Below are 25,060 nucleotides of genomic sequence, written 5' to 3'. Positions count from 1 at the left end.
ATCCACATTGTCAGGAAAATGTCTGCGCTGGAACAGCTTGGCTAAGAATGTGGTAGGGTCAAACCGAGTGGACTTCAAACCTGAACTGACTCCTGGAAGTTGTTCTCCCAGAATTTATGAATGGATTGCAAGTTTTAAGATGAACCTCTTCCCCAATGCTCTCGCCATCTGACAATAAGCAGACTGTGATTTAATGTCTTTGCCCATTCAAATAACAGTGGCGTCTTTCCCAACACCCTCTGATAAATCAGTAAAGCGTAAATAGCTCATCCGATTAGCAACAACCGAAGTACAAAAACAGCCGACGGATACCAGTTTATCAAAGTTTTTGCTTTGAAGGAAGAGTCCAAAAGTTCAAGGCTGGAGTTCTCGGAATTTCTTTGCAAGGTGAATAATTGTTTAGCTGGAAGTCCACACGTCTGAGATAGTTTCTTCTCCTTAAAATTCCTTCACAGACCATCTGAAGAATATTGCTGGAATGTAATTTCTACTTTGCTGTCTCGATGAAAGAAAATCGATGAACTTGCATTCACGTTCTCTGCAAGTTAAGACTGCTTTAAACAGGCTGGGGCCTTCATTTTTATAGCCCAGCTTTTGATATCGTCAGTGGACACAGTGTGAAGCAACCTGGGCCCCAGAGCTGACACATACTTAATTAAAAATCAAACCAGTTCCACAGTTGTGTGACGCAGCCTCCTCAGCAGGGGGTTGGGTGAATGGTTAACATTGGGATGAATGCGTCCAATGCAAATGAACTGTTTAAAAGGCCCATCTCAGTGGTTAAGTGGAGCCATCATCTGACAGGATAGCGGTGACTTCGTTGTCTGAAAGTAGAGTCCCAGGTAGACAGGGCAGTGAAGAAGGCTTTTGGCACACTGGCCTTCATCAGTCAGGGAACTGAGTCCAGAAGCTGGGAAGTTATGTTGGCCACACTTGGAGGAGTGTATTCAGTTTTGGTCTCCTTGCTGTAGGTGACTTGTTAAGGCCCTACCATTCTCAATAAAACTCCTACCTTGATTTGACTTTCCTCACATTTATCTGTGTTAAACTCTATTTGCCATTTCTCGGCCTACTTCCCCGGCTGATCAAGGTCCTGCTGCAATTTCTGACAACCTTCCTCACTGTCCACGACACAGCCTATTTTAGTGTCATCAAACTTACGAATCATGCCTTGTACATTCTTATGCAAACCATTGACATACAGAGGAAACTCGATTATCCGAAGATCAGATTATCCAAAGGGGATCTCAAGGTGCTAATAGAAACATTATGCCAAAGAGCTGTTTCAGCCCTGATCATGTCTGTTTGCTTGCAGGGACAATGATTAAACATGAACTCGGCTCACTGAAACGCTGCCAAGAACAGTCCGGGACAGTCCAGGCACCGTCTCTAAATGACTTACCTCCTGCCCCCTCTCTCTGTCCTCTCCCCCCCCCCCCCCCTTACACTTTCCCTGGAGTTCCATACAGAGGTGAACCTTAAACCCCCCCTTCCCCAGATAATCTCTTTGACATTGCCTTATACATGACAAAGGTGGAACCTGTCAAAAAGTGTGGGGGTGGGGTGGGGGGGGTGCGAGGTTGGGGCTGGGCGGGGCACAGGACGGGATGGGAGCGACAGGGTGGGAGCAGTTGGGGTTGGGGGCAGGCGGATGGGTGGTGGTCAGGGCTGCGGGGTTGTGGCCGGTCAGGCGTGGATGGGGTTGGGGGTGGGGAGGGGTCGGAGCAGACAGAGTTTTGGGGGCGGGGAGAGGAAGAGAGCAGGGTTGGTGTGGGCGCCAGGGGAGCATGTGCAGTGTGCTTTTGCCGAGTGTCCTGAACGGGGAGCAGAGTTCACAGAAAACTGAGCCCCAGAGGAAATCCATTAGCCGAATAACTCAATTACCCGAACGAAATAGGTTCCTCTGTAGATGACAAGCAGCAATGGGCCCAGAACCGACCCCTGAGACACCCCTCAAGTTAAACAAACTTCCTTCCATTATTACTCTATGCTTACTACCATCAAGCCAACTGCGCATCCAATTTACCAACTCGTCCTGGATTCCGTGTGATCGAACCTTCCAGAGCAGCCTACCATGTGGAACCTTACCAAAAGGCCTTACTGAAATTCACATTGACTACATCTACCGCACTGCCCTCACCATCCTTCCTGGTCAGTTCAAAGAACTCTAACAAACTTGTAAGGCATCATCACCCACGCACAAAGCCACGCTGACTATTTCTAATCAAACCCTGTCTTTCCAAATGCGTGTTTATCTTCTTTCTCAAAATCTTCTCAAGTAACATACACACCGCAGATGTTAAGCTTACTGGTCTATAATTCTCTGGTTCTTGAATAATGGTACGACATTCACTACCCTCCAGACTTCTGGGACCTCACGTGTGGGTCACGACGATGCAAAAGTATCAGCCAGATCCCCTGCAATGACTTCTCAAGCCCCTTGCAATGTTCTTGAATATATCTGGTCAGGACCAGAACATTTATCCACCTTCAGGCATTCTAATACATCCAACACCACCTCTACCGAGATATTGACTGTCCCCAAGATATCACCACTAACTTCCCCAAGTCCCCAAGTCTTCATGTCTTTCTCCACGGTAAACACAGAAGAAATATTAATTGAGGACTTCACCCATCTCCTGCAGTTCTACACATATATGTTTACTTTGGTCCTTGAGGAGGTCCTATTCTCTCCCTATTCTTTTTCCTTTAATATACTTAAAGAACTGTTTTGGATTCACCCTAATCTTCCCCCTTTCGCCCCCCTGATTTCCTTCTTCAGTGAACTCCTGTATCCCTTATATCCCAGGGTATCCCCTGATCCCAGCCGCCTGTACCTGAGCCAAGTCTCCTTTGTTCTTGGCCAAAGCCTCAATATCTCCTGTCATCCAGGGTTCCCGATTCCTTGCCTTTCATCCCCACAAGAACATATAGACCTCAGACTCACTTTTAAAGGCCTCCCACTTGCCTGCAAACAAACTCCTCCAATCAACCCCTGCAGGCTCCTGTCTAATTCCATCAACGTTCACCTTGCCCCAGTATAGAACGTGACCGCGTGGACCTGTTTTGTCCCTGTCCATAACTATTTACAAATCACTGGTCCCACAGTGCTCGCCCATCGTCACCTCCCCCCACCTGTCCTGCTGCATTTCCCAAGAGTAGGTCGGGTTTTGCCCCTTCCCGGCTAGGAACCCTCTGTATACTGCTGGAGGAAAGGTCCCTAACAAATTCCACCCCATCTAAGCCGTTAATGCTCTGACAGTCCCACTCTGTGTGAGGAAAGTTAAAACCACCCACTATGACACCCTATTGCTCCTGCGAGTCTCCCTGCATATTTGTTCCTGTTGACTATTTGGGGGCCTGTAGTACAACCCCAATAACGTCACTTTCCCCTTGTTTCTTAGGTCCACCCACAAAGCGTCACTGGGTGATCCTTCAGTTATTCCATCTCTGATCTCTGCTGTGATACTCGCCTTAATCAAAAATGCAACTCCCCCTGCCCTCCTTCCACCATCTCTGTACTACCTAAAGCACCTGTACTTTGACATCAAGCTGCCAGTCCTGTCCCTCCCTGAGCCATGTTTCTGTAATGGCTATAATATCCCAGTCCCACGTACCTATCCACGCCCGGAGTTCATCGACCTTACCTGTCAGCTTTCTTGCATTGAAATAAATGCAATTTAACCCAACAGGCATTCCTCGCTCCCTGTCGTGTTCTAGCCTGACTTGTCTCTTCACTTGACAATTTCCGATTACTGTATCTCCTTCCAGCCTTGCATTTGCCTCCCTGCTGTTGAGGATCTCCCCCCCCACCCTCAATCTAGTTCAAACCCTCCGTTGCAGCAGTAGCCAACCTGGCCGCCAAGATATCAGTCCCCCTCCAGTTCAGCCATAACCCATCCCCTTTTGAACAGGTCACCTCTGCCTCAGAGAAGATTGCAATGGTCTAAAAATCTGAATCCCTGCCCCCATTCTTTAGCCACGCATTCATCCGCCACATCCTCCTGTTCTTGCACTCACTGGTACGTGGCACTGGAAGTAATCCGGAGATTACCACTGCCGAGATCCTGGTCTTTAACATCCCCCCCCCCCCCCCCCCCCCGCCCCCTAGCTGGCTATAATCTCTCTGCAGGACCTCATCCCTATTCCTACCTGTGTCATTTGTTCCAACGTGCACAATGACTTCTGGCTGCTCACTCTTCCCCCTTGAGAATATTACACAGCCACTCCAAGACATCCTAGACCCTGGTACCTGGGAGGCAACACACCATCCTGGATCCCTGTGTGCGGACACAGAACCTCCTGTCTTTTCCCCCCGACTATCCAGTCTCCTATCACTAAGGTCCTGTTAACTTTTACCCATTCCCATGGTGCCCCAGTCATAGTGCCACTGACCTGGTTACTGCCACTTTCCCCTGAAAGGTCAACCCTTTCCCCCCCACCCCAAAAAATATCCAACAGATGAGAGATTTAGATTTTTAAGATTCCCTACATTGTAAAAATAGGCCCTTCATCCCAATGAGTCCACACCGACCCCCTGAAGAGTAACCCACCCAGACCCAAGCCCCTTATCCTATGTTTACCCTTGACTAATGCACCTAACCTACATATCCCTGAACACTACAGGCAATTTAACACGGCCAATTCACCCTAACCTGCACATCTTTGGACTGCGGGAGGAAACCAGAGCACCCGGAGGAAACTCACACAGACACAAAGAGAATGTGCAAACTTCACACAGTCACCTGAGGCTGGAATTGAACCCAGGTCCCTGACACCGTGAGGCAGCGGTGCTAACCACTGAGCCACCGTGCTAGCTGAGGACCATTTTCACTCGGGTGAATGAAGGGGAAGGATATCACACAGACATAAACTTCTAACAGGCCCAGACAGGGTAGATGGAAAAGCACAGCAGGTCAGGCAGCATTTCAAATGCCTTCGAGCACAGAGTCAACTTTATGAGCAGAAGCTCTTCATCAGGATTCGGGATCGACCAGTTAGGACTGAGATGAGGAGACATTTCTTCACCTGTGGAATGCATTCCCATAGAAAGTAGTTGATGCCAAAATATTGAAGGTATTCAAGAGACGGCTAGCTATAGCACTTGGGCTGACTGGGATCAAAGGTTATGGGGAGGAAGTAGGATTAAGTTGGACGATCAGCCACGATTGTGATGAATGGTGGAGCAGGCTGGAAGGACCGAATGGACTCCTCCTGCTCCTATGTCCAATCAATTCTGCACTCCCCTTGTCACTGCCCCTTTCAATCAGCCAGCTCCAATTTTGTTCAGAAGTCTATTGGGTGGCACTATCAATAAATGCCTTTTGGAAGCTCAGGTAGACCACAGTAAAAGCACTACCCTCTTCAACACACCTCATCAAAAGATTCCAGCAAGTGAGTTGAACACAATTTTCTCACAATGAATTGGTGTTAATCCTCCCTTAACAATTCCCAATGCCACTATTACCTTTGTCCCAAATTATTGTTTTGACGAGGTTAGGCTGTTTGGCCTGTGCTTGCTGCACTCTAAGGCATGACTTCTGCAGTGCTCCAGTCCCTTGGTGCAACACGGGCGGCACGGTGGCACAGTGGTTAGCACTGCTGCCTCACAGCTCCTGAGACCCGGGTTCAATTCCCGACTCAGGCGACAGACTGTGTGGAGTTTGCACGTTCTCCCAGTGTCTGCGTGGGTTTCCTCCGGGTGCTCCGGTTTCCTCCCACAGTCCAAAGATGTGCGGGTCAGGTGAATTGGCCGTGCTAAATTGCCCGTAGTGTTAGGTAAGGGGTAAATGTGGGGGTATGGGCGGGTTGCGCTTCGGCGGGTCGGCGTGGACTTGTTGGGCCGAAGGGCCTGTTTCCACACTGTAAGTAATCTAATCTAATCTAAACACCATGGAAGGAAGGTTGAAAATTTATGGCCACACCTTCCACTCTCACTTCCATCAGTGTTCTCAGGCACATCCTACCTGGCGCCAGTGTGTTATTAACTTGAAAGACGTATCCAATACTCTTACGTCCCCTCTAAGTGTGCGATTTAGCAACATCCACATCACTTGTGAACCCGCTGGTGCCTCAGCAGGTGGGACGAACACGTGAACCCCTTGCCACACTTGGCGCAGGTGAACGGCCTCTCCCCGGTGTGAACCCGCTGGTGGATCAGCAGGTTGTACGACTGAGTGAACCCCTTCCCGCACTTGGAGCAGGTGAACGGCCTCTCCCCGCTGTGAAGTCTCTGGTGTGCAGCGAGTTGGGAGGAGTGCTTGAAGCGAATCCCGCAGGGGGAGCACCTGAACGGGGACTCCTCGGTGTGAACCCGCTGGTGCGTCAGCAGGTTGAACGAGGAGGTGAAGCCCTTCCCGCACATGGAGCAGATGAACGGCTTTTCCCCAGTGTGAACGCGGTAGTGTGTCATCAGGCTGGAGGACTGAGTGAATCCCTTCCCGCACAGGGAGCACGTGAACGGCCTCTCCCCGGTGTGGACGCGCTGGTGGACAGTGAGGTCCGGAGAGGTCCGGAACCCGGAGCCGCACAGAGAGCACCGGAACGGTCTCTCGTCCGTGTGAACGCGTTGGTGGCGCATCAGCTCCCCGGAGCTTTTGTAGCACTTGGTGCAGTCCGGGCACTGGAAAGGTCTTTCGTCGGTGTGAACACGTTGGTGTCTCAGCAAGTCAGCGGGCAGGGCGAATCTCTTGTCACAGACGGAGCAGGGGAACGGCCTCTCCCCGGTGTGAGTGCGCCGATGAGCTTCCAGCTTCGACGGGGAAATGAATCCCTTCCCACAGTCCTCACATTTCCACGGCTTTCCTCCGTTGTGACTCCATTTGTGTTCTGACAAGCCAGATGCTCGGCTGAAGCCTTGCCCACACACGGAACACGTGTATGGTCTCTCCCCACTCTGTACAGTGCTTTCTCCTTCCATGGTCAAAATCTCGGGCCTCGATAAATCGCACACTCGGATGTGGTGTTCGACTTGGGTTTCCCAACTGCACGTCCTCCCCTCCTAATATTCTGTGAAATGTTTAAAAACAGGAAAAGAAAAGGGAGTGAGAGAAAACCCTCAAAAACACAGATCGGTTGTGAAATTGAGCTGAATTAATCTGGAAACATGAGAGGCCAGGAAAAGGTGGGAGAAAACCCCCCCCCCCCAGTGGTTCAGTAATATCCATCAGGAGAGGGAATTTGCCATTCAGACCAGACCTGCACAACACTCTGGCCTTGAGTTGAGTAGAGAGAGAGGCAGGCAGTGGTGGGTGAGGCAGATAATGATGGAAAGGGATATTTATATGTGAACAAATGGGTGGCACGGTGGCTCAGTGGTTAGCACTGCTGCCTCACAGCACCAAGGTCCCAGGTTCGATTCCAGCCTCGGGTGACTGTCTGTGTAGAGTTTGCACATTCTCCCCGTGTCTGTGTGGGTTTTCTCTGGGTGAATTGGCCATGCTAAATTGCCCGTAGTGTTAGGTAGGGGTAAATGTATGGGTGGGTTGCGCTTCGGCGGGTCGGTGTGGACTTGTTGGGCCGAAGGGCCTGTTTCCACACTGTAATGTAATGTAATGTAATCTAATCGAATCTCTGAGAAAAGGAACAGGAAGTGACTTCACCACAGGAAATAACATCACCAACCCAAAGAAACTCAAACATAGAAATAGAAAGCAAAACGTTTCAGCAATGCTTCGCCTGAGGCCCACTGAAGAGGTTACCTAGTAGGGTAACAAAATGTCTGGAAATTAAACTTTCAGCTCGGTGAGCAAGCCTACATCCAAACCTGAACCCTCTAATCTTGAGGCCATGCCCTTTTGTCCTAAGGGCACCCAGTCAGCCGAAACTCTGCTGTCTGTGTGCTTACTTACACCAGGCCTCGTTCACCTAGCATTCCCATGCTCACTGACCTTGAAGGCTCCCAATTGAAAGCAGAAACATTTTAGAATTCTCATTCTCAATTTCTTTGATGGCTGCGACCAGCCCCATCTTTGCACTCTCCTCGTGCCACTCAAACTTCGAGATCTCTGCTTCTCATTTAGTTTCAGCCTCCAACAGTGTGTTTACGATTCGCTTCACTACTGGTGGCCATTTCTTCTGGAATTCCCACCCAAAACCTCCCAGCTTCTCCTTCCTCCATCAAGATTCTCCTTAAAACCTAATCACCTGGCAAAGATTTTGGTCACTTGGCCTAATATTACTGCAGTAATTCAGTATCAAATATCCCTCTATCACATTTCTGTGAAATCCCTTGGAACATGCTATTAAATTTGAAACACAAGTGATTGTTGATTTGGACATATATCATTAACCCTTCACCATCACTGGATAAATATTCTGTAACAACTTACCAAACAAACAACACTGTGGGAGCACCTCCGCCACACGACTGCAATGGTTCAAGAAGGTCAAACATCATCATCATTATTACAAGCAACTTGGTACTGGCAATGCTTGCAGGTGTCTGACAGAGAGAGAAAAAAATGGAGTTAAAACAAGGGGAAAACAGGAAATAAAACAGCACTGAACTTAATTCTCAGAAACAGAAGGGAAATGGACTCCTACGCTGGAAAAAAGGATCGACTCTGAAACACATTGAGGGAGCATAAAGCTAGCGAGTCAGCAGCACATGATCAGGGATGAGCAGCAGTACAAATCTCATTTAGACAAGGTCTGAGAAAGTAACAGCAAAATACAAAACAGAGCTAAAACATATCCCTAAATTTGAGTTGGAAGAAAGTAGACAGTGACAGAGAGCTGTTAAGGGAGGGCAGAGGGGGAAACAGAGCACTGGTTAGGTGTTATCTTCCCAGGTTTAAGAACATTGGACAAGCCTGTTACTGCGAGAATCCGGTCTGAAGGATCATAATCCTTGAAGCAGGGCTGCAGTGGAGCCAACCCCCAACTGGCAGTCCCAACCTGCAAGGCTGCAACAGCTAATAAAAAAAGCTCCCAACAAGTTGGAAGAACTTGCTCTCCACTAAACATATGGAGTATAACAGCAGCTCTTAACCAGCCTGAAGCCACTCCTTTGGCTCAGCATTCAACCAGCTCCAAACTTCCTTCCTCAGTAAACATATTCTTCAACCATCTCAGTAAGTTTACGACAGAAATCCAGAGGCGACAAACTTTTCTCAAGGTTTGAGTTTTCTACGTGCAAGTCCCCATCCAGACCCACAACAAAGGAAGGTTAACGCATGCGCCCTCCAGAGCTTTGCCCCCTATAAATATGGCGGCCGCGCACACGTCTCACTAAACACCGCCCCCAAGAAAGATGGCGATGGTAACCCAGACCTGTTACCGCCTGAGGCCCGCGGCCTTTTTGCCGTTAGCTGCAAACGCGGGCCCGGGGGATTTCTCATCCAGGTCTGACGGCTGACACCGATCGCCGATGAAACCTCTTAGCTCACACTGGCTTTATTTCTCGCCTGCGGCCACTATCCATTCGCCAACGCCCGCAGCTCGCGCCAACCCGGCCATCTTTCAGTTGCGGCGACGCGGCGCCTGCGCAGAGACTCCTTCGGAGGGGTGGGATGGTGACGCAAGGGCCGGTGTAGCCCCGCCCGCTTCGCTCCGATTGGTTGGAGGACCAGCTGCATTCGCTCCGTCCTCCAGCACTGGCCACCCTCCTCCTATTGGTCGCAACCCGCCGTCAATCATCCGGTCCTCATTGTGGGCTGGAGCATGCGCGGTGTTCTGCATCTTGTCTACCACCTCCAGGGGTGAAAGTGAGCATTTATCCTGGTGGGTGAGAAATGTGTCCCAGCCATTCCCCTTACTGGTTCAGAGCAAGTGAAACGATAGCTTTTAGCCAGAAAGTGACTGGTCTGAGGAATTAATATGTTTGCATGACATTCCCGACTCTCCCAGTGTAAGGCTACAACAACAACTTGCATTCTTATGGAACTTTTCACACACTGAAGTACACTTCCCATGTGTGGAAGTGTGCCCCCATCTCCCAAACCAGGTTTCAGAAGCTTGGTCGAAGAAGTCAAATATCAAATAAAACAAAGGAGAAGAGATGCTTCGATCCCATCAGCTGGAAGTGTGGGTGTAAATGAGGGACAGAAAGGTGGTTCAGTGGTTAGCATTGCTGCCTCACACCGCCAGGGACCAGCTTACCATCTGCTTGCCAGTGGTTTCATGTTGTACAATGTTTTTGTTGTTAATCACCCTTTTTGGGTGTGCTGTGATACACCTATGGGGCAGTTGGCTTTTCAACCCAGACCTTCTGCCCTGAGGTAGGGGGCCTGTGGTCAGCTGTTGGATCCAGAACAGATTCCACGTTAACAATGGGTAGCTAGAGTAGTGATTGCTGGGCCTCTAGCTGAGATATTTGTATCATCGATAGTCACAGGTGAGGTGCTGGAAGACTAGAGGTTGGCAAACGTGATGCCACCGTTTAAGAAGGGTGGTAAAGACAAGCCAGGTAACTATAGACCGGTGAGCCTGACCTCAGTGGTGGGCAAGTTGTTGGAGGGAATCCTGAGGGACAAGATGTACATGTATTTGGAAAGGCAAGGACTGATTAGGGATAATCAACATGGCTTTATGCGTGGGAAATCATGTCTCACAAACTTGATTGAGTTTTTTGAAGAAGTAACAAAGAAGATTGATGAGGGCAGAGCAGTGGATGTGATCTATATGGACTTTAGTAAGGCGTTTGACAAGGTTCCCCATGGGAGACTGATTAGCAATGTTAGATCTCATGGAATAAAGGGAGAACTAGCCATTTGGATACAGAACTGGCTCAAAGGTAGAAGACAGAGGGTGATAGTGGAGGATTGTTTTTCAGACTGGAAGCCTGTGACCAGTGGAGTGCCACAATGATCGGTGCTGGATCCTCTACTTTTTGTCATTTACGTAAATGATTTGAATGCGAGCATAAGAGGTACAGTTAGTAAGTTTGCAGATGACACCAAAATTGGAGGTGTAATGGACAGCGAAGAGGATTACCTCAGATTACAACAGGATCCGGACCAGATGGGCCAATGGGCTGAGAAGTGGTAGATGGAGTTTAATTCAGATAAATGCAAGGTGCTGCATTTTGGGAAAGCAAATCTTAGCAGGACTTCTACACTTAATGGTAAGGTCCTAGGGAGTGTTGCAGAACAGAGAGACCTTGGAGTGCAGGTTCATAGCTCCTTGAAAGTGGAGTCACAGGTAGATAGGATAGTGAAGAAGGCAGCATTTGGTATGCTTTCCTTTATTGGTCAGAGTATTGAGTACAGGAGTTGGGAGGTCATGTTGTGGCTGTGCAGGACATTGGTTAGACCACCCACACCGTTGGAATATTGCATGCAATTCTGGTCTCCTTCCTATCGGAAAGATGTTGTGAAACTTGAAAGGCTTCAGAAAAGATTTACAAGAATGTTGCCAGGGTTGGAGGGTTTGAGCTATAGGGAGAGGCTGAACAGGCTGGGGCTGTTTTCCCTGGAGCGTCGGAGGCCGAGAGGTGGCCTTATAGAGGTTTACAAAATTATGAGGGGCACGGATAGGATAAATAGACAAAGTCTTTTCCCTGGGATCGGGGAGTCCAGAACTAGAGGGCATAGGTTTAGGGTGAGAGGGGAAAGATATAAAAGACATCTAAGGGGCAACTTTTTCATGCAGAGGGTGGTATGTGTATGGAATGAGTTGCCAGAGGACGTGGTGGAGGCTGGTACAATTGCAACATTTCTGAGGCATTTGGATGGGTATATGAATAGGAAGATTTTGGAGGGATATGGGCTGGGTGTTGGCAGGTGGGACTCGATTGGGTTGGGATATCTGGTCGGCGTGGACAGGTTGGACTGAAGGAATATCAGCATCTAATTTTCTTGGGGACCCTGCAACCTCTCGGACTCAGCATTGAGTCTAATAACTTCAGAGCCTAATTCCGCCCTTCCATGTCTTCTTTAACCTATCCCCACACCCTAGTCCTGTCATGATGTGGATTGCTTTCAGCATAGCCTTCCCATTCTCTCCTCCTCTCAGCTCTCATCCACAACCACCTGATGAAGAGGCAGCGTTTCAAAAGTTAGTGCTTCCAAATAAACCTGTTGGACTATAACCTGGTGTTGTGTGATTTTTAACGTTGTCCACCCCAGTCCAACACCGGCATCTCCAAATCAATTATTCAGCTTCTCTCGGTCCTGGCCTACTATCAATAAAAGGCCCTACCCCTTTCATATATCTCTCTCTGGACTCTATCTCCACCGATGGGGTGGCATGAAGGCCCAGTGGTTAGCACCACTACCTGATAGTGCCAGGGACCTGGGTTTGATTCCACCCTCTGGTGACTGTGCAAACTCCAAATAGACATTCTCCCCGTGTCTGCATGGGTTTCCAAAGATGTACAGGTTAGATGGATTGGCCATGCTATAGTGTCCAAGGCTGTGCAAGATTAGCCATGGGAAATACAAGATAGAGGGATGGGATGCTCTCTGGAGGATTGGGATGGACAGCTGCATTATTGGGATTTTATGATTTCTATCTGCTCACCTCTTTCTCTCTACATCCTTCCTCCCTCCCACCTTCTGTTCAATGTTATTTTTGTTCCTCTAGCTGCTATCAGTGCTGAAGAGTCACCAACTTGAAAAATTAGCTCTGCTTTCTCCACACAGATGCGACCAGACCTGCTGAGTTTCCCCAGCTATTTCTGTTTTTGTTGCAAGTCTCCAGCATCCGCAGTCCTTTACTTCAACTCACTTTGAATGGTGTCAATCAACACAGAGCGTACAAGTGGTTTCTACGGAGAATGGTTACTCTCTGAGAACAAGGTTTTTAAAAAGTTTCGATCATGGGATCTGAGTGTCACTGGCTAGGCCAGCATTGAATGCTGGTCCCCCATTACCTGGGGCACAGTGTCATTGCTGTGTCTTGAATTGCATCGTAAGACCACAAGAAAAAGGAATAGGAGTAGGCCATTTGGCTTATCAAGCCTCCTTCACCATCAATAGGATCACAGCTGATCTGACATTCCCCACGTTGTATTTTGCTGGGTTTTCCCAATAGCCTGGGATTCCCCAACTGACCAAGAACCTATCTATCTATCTCAGCTTTAACATACACAAGGGCTCTGCTCCCACAGCTCTCTGTAGCAAGGAATTCCAAAGAACACTCAAACCTCCTAGAAGAATTTCCTCTTCATCTCAGTCTTCAATTGTCACGCCTTTATTCTGAGACCACACTCTTAGCTGCTAGACCCTCCCATGAGGGGAAACCTCCTCTCAGTATATAGCCTGTCAAGCACCTTATAAAATCCGATAGATTTCAATGAGATGACTTCTCATTCTGCACCAATGAATACAGCCCCAACCCATTTAGCATTTGCTCTTGACAATCCCTCTGCATCAGGCATCATCCTGGTGAACCTGCCCTGAACTACCTCGAACAAAATGATATCTTTCCTTAAATAAGTGAGCCAAAACTGTTCTCAGTGCTCCAGGTGTGGTTTAATCAACACCTTGTATAATTGCAGTCAGACTTTCCTTCTCAAGGTAAGGACGACCCATATCCTGTGTGAAAGCACAATACTGAACAGGATGGACTTTTACGACAATAAACATTGATTAGGCTAGCTTTTTTAACTCTAGGCTTTTTTTAAAAATTGCGTTCAAATTTGCAGTGGTGTAATTTGAATCCACAGCATGAACACCTTGGGTGTAGGATTACAACTTTACTAATATTACCCACCAATTTGCTATGTCTCCGCTAATAGATGGTCCACTCCCTGGGAGGACAGGAACCCTCACAACCTTTACAAAGTATTTAGATGAGCATTTGAAGTATCATACGAGTCAAAGCTACGGGCCCAGTGTGGAAACATAGGACTAGTTAGGTCGCATAATTTTGGTGTTATAGAAATAATGGCCTTTTCTGTACTATAGGATTCTACGTTTCAAAGTTCAGATTTGGACCTTGAGCGTGGTCTTTGGGGCCCACGCACATGAAGCACAATTACTCAATATCCTTTACCCCAATTATAATGACTCCATCTTTGATGACTGTGTTTTCAGTGGCCTGGATGTTATGCCATAGTCTGTCCTCCCTAAACCTCTCCACCTTTCTACTTGTTATGACACAGGGTAAACCTCTCTACGAATTTAAACCAGCCATACAGAAATAATTCACCTCATGCTGTAATCTGTTAAAATTCGAGAGGCAAAGAACTATCTCAGAGGTCACTACTTAAAGAATAAAGTTGTTAATTTTTACTTTAAGTCCAACACAGAATATTAAAACCAACAACTATGTACAACTCCTTTCTGTTAAACCTATCTTTTACCTCCCATTCTACTAATCCGATAACAACATCCTGATTAAGACAAACAAAAAAAAGTCAGCTTTGTAGATTTTCCTCTATAGATTCTCTCCTGGTCAGCCTCAATGTTCTGCTGCACAAACTCCCCACAGACAGGTACCTTTCAGAGAGCTTTTCAGCTAGCAGTCGGCATTTATTGGTCTTTGGCAGTTCTCCCCTTAACTGTTCAAAATATTTTGTTTTATGCCCCAAAACATCGGACCATTTCATTGGTTTTAATATTATCAAAATATTAATTCCAAATTTGATTGTAGTTTGGTATCTTGGAACATAATTTAAACTGATTGGCCGAATTAGAGTTTGTTTTTGTTTCATGGCAACACAGCTGCTGCTATTTGTTTCGACATTGATACCTTGGTTTGTGCTGTCAGTCCTTACTAATTTTTCAACTCTCTAAGGTACAGTAAACATCTACACCTTCATAACACTACTTCACTTACCTCCTGAACCTAATATTGTCTTACCTTCCTGTGAAATGCCTTGTATTATTTTATTATGCAAAGAGCTTGCCAGAATTAAAATTTGCTGCAGTTATAATTCAGCAAGACCTGATCACGAAGTGATTGAGTCTGTATCACTGTAAATGTAATTCAGCTGGACCCAACTTATATCATATTTCAGTGGGACTGGTCACTGAATGAGTGAGTGAGTCTGTATAACCGTCACTCAGATAGACATGGCTTGTGTCACAATTCAGTGAGGTCTGATCACTGCAGAGGAGAAAATGTAACTCAGACACAACTTGTGTCATAGTTCAGTGGGATCTACAGTGATCACTGAATGAGTGCAGAAATGTAACTGAAATAAACAGGTTTTGTCATGGTTCAGTGAGATCTGCTCACATGATGCCATTTGTGGGATTGCGAGGAGCTAGTCTGATAGTGTCGAATAGCTGAATTCAGATCTAGAGTTCTGAGAAAGATTGCACAGATTTGGGAGGTGACAAAATTATCATGGACTTCAGGGATGGCAGTAATTTGCAAGACAGTGGGATCAACTGAAGGGTTTGTATATGGCGGAGAGGGTGATGATGGCAGATTTGTATGGGAGAGAGAGAGAGATAGAGAGATAAGAGAGAGAAGGGAGAGAAAGAGCAGATTAGTGGGAATTGGGATGACAGACCAGGAGCTGGGTCTCGTGGACAAAAGGAGATGTGAGATGAGAGAGAACTCACCAAAGATGGAGATTCAGGTCTCAGGGCAAGAACTTTATGCAATTTGCAAGCATCATTTCTAAGTTTTAATGCAATCTGATTTAAACATGTTCTGTGGAACAATTCTGAGAGTTTCAAGCATCGTAATAACAACAAATAATTAGTAAAAAGTGGAAGAACTGCAGATGCTGGAAAGTGTCACTCAATCCGAAGCATGAACTCTGATTTCTCTCTACAGATGCTGCCAGAGCTTTTCTGTTTTTCAACTCGGAGGGTGGTTTGGCCTCATGAAAGGGAGGGGAGCAGCAGAGACACCTGATCAGATTGTCACGAAAGTAGAGACAAAAAAGCTTGATGAGCTCCTCACACATGTTATTGATGTGAGCATGGAGGAGACAGGAAGCAACTTCAAAACAAACTTACAACAAGATTCACCACATTGTGTTTTTAATAAAAAGCTGATTTATTTAACTTAATCCAGAGTACTCACACCATAACTGGACTGGAAGTTATTCACATCAGCAGAATGTAGGATTAGGATGGAAATTCACATTTTATGATTGACTTAAGAGTCATAGAGATGTACAGCATGGAAACAGACCCTTCAGTCGAACCTGTCCATGCCGACCAGATATCCTAACCCAATCTAGTCCCACCTGTCAGCACCCAGCCCCTATCCCTCCAAACCCTTCCTATTCATATATCCATCCAGATGCCTCTTAAATGTTGCAATTGTACCTGCCTCCACCACTTCCTCTGGCAGCTCATTCCATACACGTACCACTCTGTGTGTGAAAAAATTGCCCCTTAGGTCTCTTTTATATCTTTCCCCTCTCACCCTAAACCTATGCCCTGTAGATCTGGACTCCCCCACCCCAGAGAAAAGACTTTGTCTAGTTATTCTATTCATGCCCCTCATAATTTTGTAAACCTCTATAAGGTCGCCCCTCAGCCTCCGATGCTTCAGGGAAAACAGTCCCAGCCTGTTCAGCCTCTCCCTGTAGCTCAAATCCTCCAACCCTGGCAACATCCTTGTAAATCTTTTCTGAACCCTTTCAAGTTTCACAACATCTTTCCGATAGGAAGGAGACGAAATGTGCACACAATATTCCAACAGTGGCCTAAGCAATGACCTGTACAGCTGCAACATGACCTCTCAACTCCTGTACTCAATACTCTGACCAATAAAGGAAAGCATACCAAACGCTGCCTTCAATATCCTATCTACCTGCGACTCCACTTTCAAGGAGCTATGAACCTGCGCTCCAAGGTCTCTTTGTTCAGCAACACTCCCTAGGACCTTACCATTAAGTGTATAAGTCCTGCTAAGATTTGCTTTCCCAAAATGCAGCACCTTGCATTTATCTGAATTAAACTCCATCCAACACTTCTCAGCCCATTGGCCCATCTGATCAAGATCCTGTTGTAATCTGAGGTAACCCTCCACGCTGTCCACTACACCTCCAATTTTGGTGTCATCTGCAAACTTACTCACTGGACCTCTTATGCTTGCATCCAAATCATTTATGTAAATGACAAAATTAGAGAGCCCAGTACTGATCCTTGTGGCAATCCACTGGTCACAGGCCTCCAGTCTGAAAAACAACCCTCCACCACCACCCTCTGTCTTCTACCTTTGAGCCAGTTCTGTATCCAAATGGATAGTTTTCCCTGTATTCTGTGAGATCTAACCTTGCTAATCAGTCTCCCATGGGGAACCTTGTCGAACGCCTTACTGAAGTCCGTATAGATCACATCCACTGCTCTGCCCTCATCAATCCTCTTTGTTACTTCTCCAAAAAACTCAATCAAGTTTGTGAGACATGATTTCCCATGCACAAAGCCATGTTGACTATCCCTAATCAGTTCTTGCCTTTCCAAACACATGTCCATCCTGTCCCTCAGGATTCCCTCCAACAACCTGCCGACCATCGAGGTCAGGCTCACTGGTCTATAGTTCCCTAGTTGTCCTTACCACCCTTCTTAAACAGTGGCATCACGTTAGCCAACCTCCAGTCTTCCAGCACATTACCTGTGACTATTGATGATACAAATATCTCAGCAAGAGGCCCAGCAATCACTTCTCTAGCTTCCCACAGAGTTCTCGGGTACACCTGATCAGGTCCTGGGGATTTATCCACCTTTAACCGTTTCAAGACAACGAGCACTTCCTCCTCTGTAATATGGACATTTTTCAAGATGTCACCATCTATTTCCCTACAGTCTATATCTTCCATATCCTTTTCCACAGTAAATACTGATGCAAAATGCTCATTTAGTATCTTCCCCATTTTCTGCGACTCCACTCAAAGGCTGCCTTGCTGATCTTTGAGGAGCCCTATTCTCTCCCTAGTTACCCTTTTGTCCTTAATGTATTTGTAAAAACCCTTTGGATTCTCCTTAATTCTATTTGCCGACGCTATCTCATATCCCCTATTTGCCCTCCTGATTTCCCTCTTAGGTATACTCCTACTGTCTTTATACTCTTCTAAGAATTCCCTCGATCTATCCTGTCTGTATCTGACATATGCTTCCTTCTTTTTCTTAACCAAACCCTTAAATTTCTTTCATCATCCAGTATTCCCTATACCTACCAGCCTTTCCTTTCACCCTGACAGGAATATACTTTCTCTGGATTATCGTTATCTCATTTCTGAAGGCTTCCCATTTTCTAGCCGTCCCTTTACCTGCGAACATCTGCCTCCAATCAGCTTTTGAAAGTTCTTGCCTAATACCATCAAAATTGGCCTTTCTCCAATTTAGAACTTCAACTTTTAGATCTGGTCTATCCTTTTCCATCACTATTTTAAAACTAATAGAATTATGGTCGCTGGCCCCAAACTGCTCCCCCACTGACACCTCAGTCACCTGCCCTGCCTTATTTCCCAAGAGTAGGTCAAGTTTTGCACCTTCTCTAGTAGATACATCCACATACTGAATCAGAAAATGTTCTTGTACACACTCAACAAAGTCCTCTCCATCTAAACCCTTAACACTATGGCAGTCCTGGTCTATGTTCTGAAAGTTAAAGTCCCCTACCATAATCACTCTTTTATTCTTACAGATAGCTGAAAGCTCCTTACAAATTTGTTTCTCAATTGCCCTCTGACTATTGGGGGGGGGGGGGGTCTATAATACAATCCCAATAAGGTGATCATCCCTTTCTTACTTCTCAGTTCCACCCAAATAACTTCCCTGGATGTAGTTCCAGGAATAACCTCCCTCAGTACAGCTGTAATGCTATCCCTTATCAAAAACACCACTCCCCCTCCTCTCTTGCCTCCCTTTCTGTCCTTCCTGTAGCATTTGTATCCTGGAACATTAAGCTGCCAGTCCTGCCCATCCCTGAGCCATGTTTCTGTAATTGCTATGTTATCACAGTCTCATGTTCCTAACCATGCCCTGAGTTCATCTGCCTTCCCTGTTTGGCCCCTTGCATTGAAATAAATGCGGTTTAATTTATCAGTCCTACCTTGTCCCTGCCTACCCTGACTCGCTTCTGTTCTCAACTGTACCAGTCTCAGATTGATCTCTTTCCTCACTGTCTCTCTGGGTCCCACCCCTCAGATCACTAGTTTAAATCCTCCCGAGCAGCTCCAGCAAATCTCCCTGCCAGTCTATTAGTCCCCTTCCAATTTATGTGCAATCTGTCCTTCTTGTACAGGTCACTTCTACCCCAGATGAGATTCCAATGATCCAAAATTGTGAATCCTTCTCCCATACACAAGCTCCTTTGCCATGCATTCATCTGCTCTATCCTCCTATTCCTGCCCTCACTAGCTTGTAGCACCGGGTGTAATCCAGATATTACTACTCTCGAGGACCTCCTTTTTAAATTCCTGCCTAACTCTCTGTAATCTCCCGAGAGAATCTCAACCTTTTCCCTTCCTATGTCGTTGGTTCCAATGTGGACAATGACCTTTTGCTGGCCCCTCTCCCCCTTGAGAAAATTCTGCACCCTCTCTGAGACATCCTTGATCCTGGAACCAGGGAAGCAACACACCATTCTGATTTTTTTGCTGCTGGCCACAGGAACATCTGTCTGTACCTCGGACTAGAGAGTCCCCGAACACAATTGATCTCTTGGAACCTGACGAACCTCTTGTTGCATTACAGCCAGTCTCAATACCAGAAACTTGGCTGTTTGTGCTACGTTCCACTGTGAATTGATCACCCCTTATATTTTCCAAAACAGCATACTTGTTTGAAATGGGGATAGCCACAGAAGACTTCCTGCACTAGCTGCCTACCTCTCTTACCTATCCTGGAGTTGACCCATCTATGTAACTGTATCTGAGACTTTTCCCCCTTCCTATAACTGCCAACCATCACATACTGTTGCTGTTGCAAATTCCTCATCGCCTCTAACTGTCTCTCCAACCAATCCATTCAATCTGATAGGATTCACAACCACAGCATTTATTGCAGATATAATCTGCAGTAACCCTTAAACTCTTTTAAACTCCCACATCTGACAAGAAGCACATATCACTCTACTAAAGGCCATTTTTGCTCCTTCACAATCTACAGACCCAGAAAATAACACCATCGTATTCTTCTATAAAACACTGCCCCAGGTTAAATTAATAGTTATGGCTTTTATTTTAAATTTAATCAAGAGACATATCTCAAAAAACATATAATCAAGAAAGAACCCACACAATTAAAACAATTCACTTATTAGATTAGATTACCTACAGTGTGGAAACAGGCCCTTCGACCCAACAAGTCCACACCGACCCGCTGAAGCGCAACCCACCCATACCCCTACCTTTACCCCTTCACCTAACACTACGGGCAATTTACATGGCCAATTCACCTAACCTGTACATTTTTGGACTGTGGGAGGAAACCTGAGCACCCGGAGGAAACCCACGCAGACACTGGGGAGAATGTGCACACTCCACACAGTCAGTCGTCTGAGGTGGGAATTGAACCCGGGTCTCTGGCGCTGTGAGGCAGCAGTGCTAACCACTGTACCACCGTGCCGTTTCCTTCTGTGCTGTGAGCTTCGCCCAAACAGTTCCTCCAAGATCGGTTGTGAATGTCATTGTTTGTTAATTTTCCCAGACACACTCCAATGTCCAGCGATAAGTGAATTCAAACAGCAAAGGCAGTAACTGTGCAGATACACTGTAGTGTCAGTTTCTTTCTCTCTCTCCTGCACTGATCTCACCATGTGCTTCCTTTGTCTGTTCTTTTCCTTTTTAAAACTGCTGTTGTTTTGACATTTCTCCCCCCAAAGTTCCAAAGCAACGTAGCAGCATATAAAACAGTAATTGCCGCTCCTGGAATTTGAGGAAATCACCTCCAACACCTAAAATACCTCAAAGAAAGGAGCGGCTGTTACAGACAGAAACTTTTCCTGTCCTCCCTTGGCTCCAAGAAAACAAAAGAAATTCTTCACAATACAGTATTCAAAACTTTATATCAAGCCCCAGTCTTGTTTCCAAGCAATATTCTATCACACAATTAAATTACGTTATTCTGCTTAAGTATAGGCAATACGGATATTCATCCTGTAATAGCGAGACCTTGTTTAGCTTCATTTGATACTGAAATACACCCTGGAATTGGGATCAAAGTGAAAATGATAACCTAATGTTTTAGAATTATCACTGTTAAGGGTGAGGAGCCTCTGTTTAACTTACGACTAGCCATACCCAGACTTCAGAGGTTGAATAAGACAGAGAGAGTATACTCCTGGCTTGTTTGCCTTGATAAAGAAATTATAACTACAAGAATATCCTTGTGCTGGTAGGTTTTAGTTGGTTTAAGTAAATGTAATTTTGCAGCAATGTGTTTAATTTTGCAATTATATAATCCTTTAGACTTTACTATACCCAAGGTAACTTCTCGAAATTAGTATTTTCTGAGTAAATTGTGTTCTTCTTTATTAATTTTGCCTTTAAAATATTAAAGGTAACAAACTGTTTCCAAGAGTTAAACACAGCAGAAAACAAAAGTTTAAAAAAAAACGAGATAATGAACAACTAAAGGAAAGTAAATGGTCAATGATAAGCAAGTGTCTGATTTAATGGGAACTTCACAAAATGACTAGGAACTGAGACATGAGCTCAAAGATATCAATCTTGGGTTCTCATTGCAAATGCCTCCCTATTCTGTAACAAACAGGCAAAGAAGACTTCAAACCACCCCCTTAGTCATAAAGCGACAATAACTAAAGTTAATGAAGACAGCAAACTCATGGATAATTGACAAATACCAATGTTTGTGGTAGGGATTAACAGCAAAAGATAATCACTGCAGTTACTTGTGAACTCGCTGGTGTTTCTGCAGGTTGGATGACTGAGCAAATCCCTTTCCACAGTCAGAACACATGAATGGCCTCTCCCCAGTGTGAATCCGCTGGTGTGCAGTGAGTTGAGAAGATCTCCTGAAGGAAGTTTCACACTGGGAGCACCGGAAAGGTCTCTCATCAGAGTGAACACGTTGATGGGACACCAGTTCCCGAGAACTTTTATAGCACTTCCCGCAGGCTGGACATTGAAAAGGTCTCTCGTCAGTGTGAACTAACTGGTGCCTCAGCAGGGTGGACGACTGAGCGAATCCCTTTCCGCACACAGAGCAGGCGAACGGCCTCTCTCCGCTGTGAACCGGCTGGTGCCTCAGTAGGTGGGAGGAGTGGGCGAACCCTTTCCCACATTCCGAGCAGGTGAACGGCCGCTCCCCAGTGTGAACCCGCTGATGTTGGAGCAGGTCACCTGTACTTTTAAAGCATTTCTCACAGCAAGAACACCGAAATGGTTTCTGATCAGTGTGAACAAACTGGTGCGAATTGAGGCTGGTCAAACAAGTGAACCCCTTCCCACACTTGGAGCAGGTGAACGGTCTCTCCCCAGTGTGAACCCGCTGGTGCTCGGTAAGCCTGGATGACCGGGTGAATCCCTTCCCACAGTAACTGCAGCTGAAGGGCCTCTCCTCAGTGTGGAATCGCTGGTGAGCCAACAGACCCCCTGCATTTTTGAAGCTCTTCTGACAATCGGAACATTTGAAAGGTCGCGTTTCAGTGTGAACTACTTGGTGGGCAATAAGGTGAGATTCGTTCATAAATTCCTTCCCACACACAGAGCAAGGGAATGGCCTTTCCCCAGTGTGACTGCGTCGATGAATCTCAAGCTTGGACGGGAATTTGAACCTCTTGTCGCAGAACCCACATTTCCATGGTTTCTCCGTGGTGCTAATGTCCTTATGTGTCTCCAGGTTTGATGATCAGTTGAAGCTTTGTCTGCACACAGAGCAGGTGTATGGTCTCTTCCCGTTGTATGAGCGTTTTTAAGAGTCTGTGTAATTGGTTAAAGCTCTTTCCATAATCAGCTCACTGGAACACTCACTCTGCTGTCTCTCTCATATGCCGGCCAATATTATTCCTTCCACATTCGAAATATTTAGGTCCTGCTGAATTGAGTTCCGTTCTTGATATGATATTCGCTTCAAGTTTTCCATTTGCAAATCACCTCCCAATCTCCTGTAAAAGGAGTTGACAGCATCAGTATTATAATCAGTCCAGGAAAGGAATCCAGATCGGATTTTTCTAGTTTTATTGGAGTAACCTTTTTGCTCTTGTTCACCCAAACATATGCTCCAGTCAAACTAAAAGAAGTCAAAGTAAGCAGCGGACCAAAAGAAAGGAAGCATTCCTTACTAAACTGGAAAAAAGTTATTCCCAGTTCCTCTGAGATACTGTGCCCCCTGAGATGCCCAGTGGTTGTGGAAGGTGTCAAGTGTATTAGTGGAGACCACAGGACACCCTCAACGGGATTATCTGGGAACAGACAAGATCATGAAAGAGATGTTGGCAACCTGTTACTGCAGAGAAGGCAGATCACGCTGTACCATGGGGAAGCAGGCTTGATAGACTGATGCTATTCCATAACTTCAGCCAATAGGAAAAAAGCGAGGACTACAGATGCTGGAGAGTCAGAGTTGAAAGGGGTGGTGCTGGAAAATCACAGCAGGTCAGGCAGCATCCGGGGAGCAGACGAGTCGATGTCTCGGGCATGAGACCTTCATCAGGAATATGGTGGGGGAAAAGGGAATGAAAGGTAAATAGGGTAGTGGGGCTGGGCTTAGGGGGAAGGCAGGTGGACAGCGATAGGTGTTTCAGGCAGGAGGGTAAATGCGATAGGTCGGTGGAGAGATTGGAGCAGATAGGTGGGATGGAAGCTGGACAGGTAGGACAGTGCTGAGTGGGAGGGCTGGATATGGGATGAAGTGAGGAGGGGAGGGGAGATCGGGAAACTAGTGAAGTCGATGTTGATGCCCTGTGGTTGAAAGGCCCCAAGGCAGAAGATGAGGTGTTCTACCTCCAGTTGGCGTGTGGATTTGATTTGGCGGTGGAGGCGGCCCAGGACTTGCATGTCCTTGGGGGAAGTGGGGTTTGAAATGGTCGGCCACAGGGCAGTGGGGTGCGTGTCCCGGAGATGTCCCCCAAACCGTTCCACGAGTTGGCGACCTGTCTTCCCTGATGTAGAGGAGACCAGATAGAGAACAACAGAGGCAATAAGTGAAGTAGGTGGACGTGCTGGGAAATCTCTGCAGGTAGAAAGTGAGGTCTGCAGATGCTGGAGATCAGAGCTGAAAATGGGTTGCTGGAAAAGCGCAGCAGGTCAGGCAGCATCCAAGGAGCAGGAGATTTGACATTTCGGGCATAAGCCCTTTTCCAGCAACACATTTTCAGCTCAAATCTCTGCAAGTCCAAACGAGGATCCTCTCTCTCCCTCCCTCCCAGTTACTCACCCCCACTTCCACACTGGACAAGTGAAGATCAGCCATGGGGACAGAGGTGTGACCAGACGTCGAGTGGTAGTGTCTTCAGGTGACTGCCCAGGGGTTATGCAGCCTCTGCCCTCCCACTCAATGAATGGGCTGCATGGCCTCAGGGCGCTGCCTGAATCTGCTGAGAAAACCCTGCTCCCCGTGTGGCCCCGCCCCCTTCCCGGGCCACCGGAGCCCCACCCACTTCTTTTGTGGCGTCAATGGGAAAGTCTGCGCATGCTCCCAGGCGCCTACAAGATGCCTGGTCTCGGGGTTGGCGGGGGGACAGCAAAGGAGGAAAAAAAACCAATGACCGCGGACTGCAAAATAAAAGTCCCTGGTCTGGAATGAAGCCTTCTCTGTGCGTTTAGAAACTTCCCCCGCGCCGACTCCGTCGCTTCCCCCCCCCCCCCCACCTACACTGCCGCGCCCTCACCCGGCCGCAGCGGTGCCACGCCCCCATCGCTGACTCTGCGCATGCTCCGCACAGTGCCCCCAAGGGGCGGTCCTGCGCCACTGCCACTGTCCTCGATGGAGGGCAAAGTGGGTCCTGGACACAGAAGCTGTCGGACCCCATCACCTGAGGTTGTGTCATTTCTACCTTGGGTGCACCCCAATCCAACGCCAGGCACCTCCGCGTCATGGAGAGTGATCAACACTGCCATTCTAAAGGGCGAGGGACTTAAACAAACAATCCAGGTCTTTTTCGATGGATAATTTCAGTTGCATCACACTGTAAACTTTTTGCTCTAAACTCTGTGTCCTACACCTGACGAAAGCTAGTGCTTCCAAATAAACCTGATGGACTATAATCTGGTGTTGCGTGATTCTCAACTTTGTACACC

At 46.9% G+C, this 25,060-nt stretch overlaps 2 protein-coding genes across 2 annotated transcripts; both read right to left on the bottom strand.

The window, feature by feature from the left end:
• Nucleotides 1-5,723: 5,723 nt before the first annotated feature.
• Nucleotides 5,724-9,481, bottom strand: LOC132828662 (zinc finger protein 239-like). The gene is made up of 3 exons (XM_060845714.1): nucleotides 9,274-9,481; nucleotides 8,331-8,443; nucleotides 5,724-7,008 (listed from the first exon to the last, which is right to left on the bottom strand). Exon 3 carries the CDS (start codon nucleotides 6,917-6,919, stop codon nucleotides 6,050-6,052), a length of 870 nt encoding a protein of 289 aa, XP_060701697.1. The 5' UTR covers nucleotides 6,920-7,008; nucleotides 8,331-8,443; nucleotides 9,274-9,481; the 3' UTR covers nucleotides 5,724-6,049.
• Nucleotides 9,482-21,390: 11,909 nt separating this feature from the next.
• LOC132828697 (gastrula zinc finger protein XlCGF71.1-like) lies at nucleotides 21,391-24,531 on the bottom strand. Its single transcript, XM_060845780.1, has 2 exons — nucleotides 24,198-24,531; nucleotides 21,391-22,926 (listed from the first exon to the last, which is right to left on the bottom strand). The coding sequence occupies exon 2, from the start codon at nucleotides 22,506-22,508 to the stop codon at nucleotides 21,708-21,710; it is 801 nt and encodes a 266-aa protein (XP_060701763.1). The 5' UTR covers nucleotides 22,509-22,926; nucleotides 24,198-24,531; the 3' UTR covers nucleotides 21,391-21,707.
• Between the last annotated feature and the right edge of the window lie 529 nt (nucleotides 24,532-25,060).

This window comes from Hemiscyllium ocellatum, chromosome 27, assembly GCF_020745735.1.
Source record: "Hemiscyllium ocellatum isolate sHemOce1 chromosome 27, sHemOce1.pat.X.cur, whole genome shotgun sequence".
In the NCBI taxonomy this organism is placed as follows: Eukaryota; Metazoa; Chordata; class Chondrichthyes; order Orectolobiformes; family Hemiscylliidae; genus Hemiscyllium; species Hemiscyllium ocellatum.
Note: the sequence above shows the minus strand (reverse complement) of the source record. Positions and strands in the feature narration are given on the sequence as shown.